Here is a 6,000-nt window from a genome sequence, read left to right on the forward strand (position 1 = left end):
TATAATCGCAGGGGGGGGAAGATGAAGACCGCCTTCACGGAGGCTCAGCTAGAGGAAGCAATTCAACGCGTTCTCGACGGTGCAACTCGGGTTGCTGTAGTTGTGTCGTCATCCGTATCGCTACTAACGCTTAAATGAAAAGTCCGTGCACGCAAGGAATGGCGCGAAGAAGGTCGCTAGCGCCCTGGACCTGTTCCAATGCTGCACCCTTAATGTGAAAACTAGTTCGTCACTTGGATTGCAGCAATGCAGCGCCAGCTTGTCACAATGCAACTATGGGAGGTAATCGAAGCCGCCAACAAGATCCACCACAAGATCCAAGGTAATCTACGCTCTGTTAAGGACTTAACATCAGGATGGTACAATCGGCTCATTGGGCGTCACCCGGAGCTATCTATGCGAGCCTCAGAATTTCTTTCGCGAGCTCGTAATGACGTTGATTTGGTGGCTGTACCTGACATGTTCAACACACTGATGAAGCTGGTCATCGAGCACAACCTAGACAGTAGTCTAGCCTGGAATATGGATGAGACCAGCTTCATCAGTAAGCATCAGTCGGGAGCTGTGCTAGCAGTACGCGGGTCTGCGAATGTGTGGACGGCGGCTAGTGAGACAACACTTCACCTGTCGGTTGTTGCTGCTATTAGTGACGAAGGACGTGCCGCAGCACCGCTCTACATTTTGCCAAACAAAAGTGTTCGTCGTACCGCACTAAACGGCTGTCAAATCCCAAATTCCGGAAGCGCCCAGGGGCTTTCTTTATGGTTGTATTTTTGAAATATGGATCGGTCATTTCGCTGGTGTGATCGGAAGTGAAATTTCTCGCCCAATCACTCTAGTATGCGATGGATGTTCGTCGCATATGGGTTCAAGGGGTTTCTTTAAGCAAAAGAACTCAAGATTATTTTTTTTTCTACCCCCGAGCGCAACACATCTAATACAACCACTGGGTATTGCTGGATTCAAGGTTTTAAAGGCTGATGTCCGCAAGATGCTGAAGTACGTGATCAAGTCGCCACCGGATCTCAAGATCTCAAAAAAGAGGTGGAGGCTACCGCTAGTTGAGCTTACAACAATTAACTGATTCAGGACATCAAAGCCATAATCAGTGAGCTTCGAACATGCGGGATTTTTCCGCTCTCGCTACCTAACATGCAGGCAAGATTCAGTAAATGCTGCAATAGAGGCATAGTGCGCAGCGAGCTTGGACTCGCTAACTGGTTGAGGATGCAAAGCAGCAAATCTTGGCACTTCCACCGTCGCCAGTACGCAAGGAGAGCTTTCAAAAGACAATTGACGCCAGCAGCAAAAGCTTACGCAAGCAAGCCTTGCTGGTGACGCCGCCTCGCAAGAAACGGGTGACTAGCGGTGGTGCTCAAGCTCCAGCTCTGGACTCGGTAGGCAGTACCAATAACGACGAGTCTGCCGTCCGGCCACTATTCGCTGTCGAGGTCGTGGAGAGCGCACTCGTCTGAATGTTAGTGTGGATGTTTGCATTGACACATGTAGCTCATCAACTGGTCAGCGTATAAGAAAAAGAAATTCTCCTCTACTTTGAGTTGGCGCAGCCGCAACAAAATACGTCAACAAGTGACATGGAGCGGTTGAAAAAATCTTTATCGTATACTGATTGGCTAGATACTACAATATTCGTTCCAGCTCAAAGATTTGAGTTACCACGAGCAATTTCCCATGAGATGCCCGCGGAGGGCCATGAATTAGTGAACTACGTTAGTTAAAAATTTGACGTGGGTTGCCTTGATTCTGACGACTGAGCGTGTTTAGCAAAGAAACAGAAACAAAGATGGAAATGTAGCAAACATTGTTCTACTATCCATACCCGTAACGATGTCGGCAAGCGGCACGAGCGATGATATATTAGTAATTTTCTTATCTAAAATTCTGCGACTTTCTAAGTGGATGTAGTGTTGTAAAGAGACAATTCGATTTTCTTACGAGTGCATAAAATAAAAAGAAGTGGGCGCGTACGAATCTGTATATCCACCGCTAAGACACAGTCTTGGGACCAAATTCGACCTTTTCGCTTCCATTTCCCGTACTTATAGCAAAGCGCATTGGGGAAAGTGGCTCTTATCTGAACAGCTTGATTGGGTACATAATTATTTGGTCAGGAAGCGTGAAATGGTCCAAAGACACCAAGAAAACTCCAAAACACGGTTAGCTGGACGAGTTTGTGGAGTGGCTGCTTTGATGTGCTAAGCAGAGATCGGAAAAAATTCTGTATTGTATTGGTGGCAAAGTTTTGCCGTAATAAAATTCGAATATGAGCACTTTCAATTAAAAAGATTGCCGTAATTTAAATATATTGGGTCAATATCTAGCTACGTCTTGCCCTGTCGTGTACTCTTGCATTAGCCGTGATCCCCGTGAGTATGCTGGCCCGATAGTCAACTGGCAAAGCCACGCCAAGCTCCTTAAAATTAAAAGTCGTTATCATGTTCTGTGGTAGGTCTGACGACGGCTACCAGGTTAATTATTGAAACCCCACCCAAGCAACTAAATAGTAGTCGTGCCCGTCGTGACTAGTTTTCTTATTGTATATTTTATCTGCAACATATAAGTCGGGGCAATCTTCGAATTCTGAAGTTTCATCTTCTGAGTCCGTGTTATCCTGGAGAGCCTCCAAGAAAGGCCAGCACCAGGGCTATTCAGCGGCTCCCTTCTCCAGTTCCTTAAAACTTTGCTCCAGGTTGTCAGGTAGACTCGTTTTTTTTTATCTTCTTCTGTCGTTTGGCGCTAGCAAGCGCGTGTAGTTGCGTGTTTCGTTTGGTTTTACGTGGCATTGCCGGCAAGTCTGAAATGTAGTTGATAAAGATTTATTTTAAGAGTAACAGAGTCCACAAGGAATAAAAGGTGTTTAGTGATAATAGAGCAAATCAAGCACAGTATTTATTCGCTTTGTTACTTGGTCACATCCGCTACAGTACTAACACCCCACATATCGCGGCTAACACGGAGGAACCCCAGCTCCTCGAAGTTGGCGGTGTCCATGGAGCGGCGCTGTGGTGTCAATACTAGCTTGCACTGGAAAAATAGCCGTTCAACGATGTTGGAAGTTGCCGGAATCATCTTCACCAGAAGCAAATACCATGTCATGCGTGGCGTCGTGCTTGCGCTTCTTTCATCCGCTTCTTAGAAGCTGCGAAGTGTAGTCTTCTTCTCCCTCTTTGCGCTTCTTACCTGCTAATTGTGATGCCTCGAATCGTGTTTATTCATAAAGCCTTCGCTGAAGCCAGTAAATATTAATTGATAACTTTCACAATTGCTGTCTCAAAATCCGGCTGGAGCACAATTTTCGCTGTTTCCTTCAGAAGTTCTCCCATAACAGAATAGTCAGTCACAAGTGCGTCAAACATCACTCGCACCTCGGCGATATCCGTTTCATCTCGCTGTAATCGTGGACAGATGCTTTCAAACTTCTTCATATGTTCGAAGAGATCAAGAATTTTCCTGTGCTTCGCGCCGGTCGGGATAAGCTCTTCAACAGTTACCACCTTTTTGATCTCAGCTCGGATTCGAGTATACCGCTGCACCATTGTAATTGTGGATGACCAGCGAGTCACGTTCCGCTTTACTGGAAGAAGTTCTGTGTGTGTTTTAAGCTCAGCGTAGTTGTTTTCGTGGCGTAGCTCGACCATAAGGTCGCTTACTTTAGAGAGCAACGACTCATGCGGGGCCAGATACTTGCTCACAGCGAGGTTAAGTCGGTGGCTTGCACACTCAGCAAGTGCAACGCATAGCTTATTCGCGACTGACTGGTTGGTGTTACAGTTGTCTCCTACCAGGAAGTCCACCATGTCCTTTGTCTTGTCATAAATGTCCAGGATGTTTTCAAACAGCTGTGCATGTTCGTGTGCTGTCTGAGATCCATCTGCCACAGGGGACATACCCAGGAGAGGCACGCGAAGCTTCCCATCTGCTTCGTAAACAGCGAAAAGCGTGACATAGTGCACCCCGGCGTGTGACCATACATCAAACACGAGACCGAAGAGCGCTTCCAATTCCTTCTCAACCTTTTGACCGACTTTGATTGCCAGTCCTTCGAGACACTTCTTCACAGCTTATAATAAACCAGGCCGTAACTTGCTCATGGCTCTTGTGAGAGCGTCTTCAACTTCGTGAATTGGCATGTTCCTCATGACAACCCACTAAATCCACTGGAACAGATGACTAGCTCCTTCAGATACGAAGCCGTATAATTGAAGTGAGCGACCCGAACTGCTCTCGAACGAAGTGTAATACCCCGCATGTTTCGCGTCCAGATGCGACTTGAGATTAGAGTACCCTGTCCCTCTAGCTTGTTTCCGCTCGTTGCTGCAAATATTGCAGCAAAACAGCCCTTGATCTAGTGACGTGAAGAAGTAGGCAGCGATTTGCTTGTTTAGGACCATCGTAGCTCGAAAATGAAGTGAAGTTTGAGTTGTATCTAGCAACTATCGTAGCTTACCAGACACTCCGGTTTCATGTTGGCGTGGAAATGGTGTGGTAGACAGCGAAATCGATGTCATCGGATCTGATTGGTGATGTCATATCGAAACAATTAGACGGGTCCTACCAAGGAACATTTTGCCATATTTGTTGTCAATAATTGGTCCAATACCATATTGTATTGATCAGGTCAACAGCCAATAATACAAATTTATATTGCAAACCCAATAATTTATTGAATCGCAATTGTTTTTCGACCTCTGGTGCTAAGAGAAAAGATTACAACGTTTTGCGTTTGCAAGCAAGTCTAAAGCTTCGTTCGCATTTTGGCTTCTGTACACACCTATAGCAGGCTGTACATGTACGAGTGGCAAGCATAGAGCTTAATAATCGCCCTTCAAGAAATACTATTTTATCAATATTGCGTTAGGTAAGGTACAAACTGCTCGTGAACCCGACATGGGTAGGTTTCATCGACGAAAAAAATCGCTTACTTGCATTGTACTTCGATCCCTGCATGAGTACATCTCATTTCGCTCTCAACGGTGTCCTAGTGAGCTGATCAAAGTCAATGGTTGTAACGGGGTACAATCCAGTGTACATAAAGAGTGACCCGTCACTATTGTGGATACCTGGTACACGGTACCAGGTGCTCTCGGAACCAGTCAGTGCATGACTACTTAGCTCCACTATAGGTAACCTCTAGTTTGTATGAGACCCAAGCTTATCTTACTTATAAATACATCAGTCTTAAATCTACTCCTCTAAGTAGCAAATCGTTCCCACTGAGGCCGGGAACACGTGGACTTACGTTCACTCGGGTAATTAATACCCTTAAGCACTTCCTCTGTGCAAGGTGCTGTGTGACCCCGTCACACTTAGTAGCACTCATCGTCAATCCAACACCATCGCGGGTAGATTGAGCTACCTGAATCCTCTGTGCGCCCAACGTTTGAGCCAAGATGGACCGAAGCGAGTTTCCTCGCTTGAACGACTCACAGTACGAGTCTGTTCTGAAGATGGGAGGCATCTTTGGACAAGATGTCCTTCGCAGCTTGGCGGCGGTGACGCCTGCCGAGCAACAAGAGCGAGTGACCGCGTTTGAGACCTACGAGCGTGGTCTCATCGCTCACGTTCGCGGGAGCTTGAAGGCCACGATGGCCGCTCCCCAAGCAACCAGGCCTAAGCCGGTTTGGCTGAAGGTCCCCGCGTTTGAGGGGAAGGAAGGAGAGAACCTTCACTTCTGGGTCCGTGAGTGAAGATCGCAATGAAGGCGGGTCTCATCTCGGACGAGCCAGTTCGGGTGGCGTTTGCCCTGGCCAACCTTGGTGGCCGTGCCAAGCACTGGGCATACACCAGGGAGACGATATCTCCTGGATGCTTTGCATCCTGGGCTCAGCTGTGTGAGCAGCTTCGATCCGCGTTCCTACCGGCGAGCAACGAGTTCTGCCAGCGCTCACGCTTTCTCGCGTGTAAGCAAGGTAAACGTAAGCTGCAGGAGTACGCGCAAGAGATGCGCACGTTGGTGGCATCTCTGGCAGGGAATCCTCT

The 6,000-nt window shown here is 47.2% G+C and overlaps 1 protein-coding gene across 1 annotated transcript; it reads left to right on the forward strand.

Annotated features, from left to right (window-relative positions):
• Positions 1–459: 459 nt before the first annotated feature.
• Positions 460–1,475, forward strand: PITG_14366 (uncharacterized protein; the record flags this gene model as incomplete). Its single annotated transcript, XM_002898794.1, has 2 exons — positions 460–696; positions 1,236–1,475. 2 exons carry the CDS (start codon positions 460–462, stop codon positions 1,473–1,475), a joined length of 477 nt encoding a protein of 158 aa, XP_002898840.1.
• Between the last annotated feature and the right edge of the window lie 4,525 nt (positions 1,476–6,000).

The sequence above is a fragment of the Phytophthora infestans genome, genomic scaffold, assembly GCF_000142945.1.
Source record: "Phytophthora infestans T30-4 supercont1.34 genomic scaffold, whole genome shotgun sequence".
In the NCBI taxonomy this organism is placed as follows: Eukaryota; Oomycota; class Peronosporomycetes; order Peronosporales; family Peronosporaceae; genus Phytophthora; species Phytophthora infestans.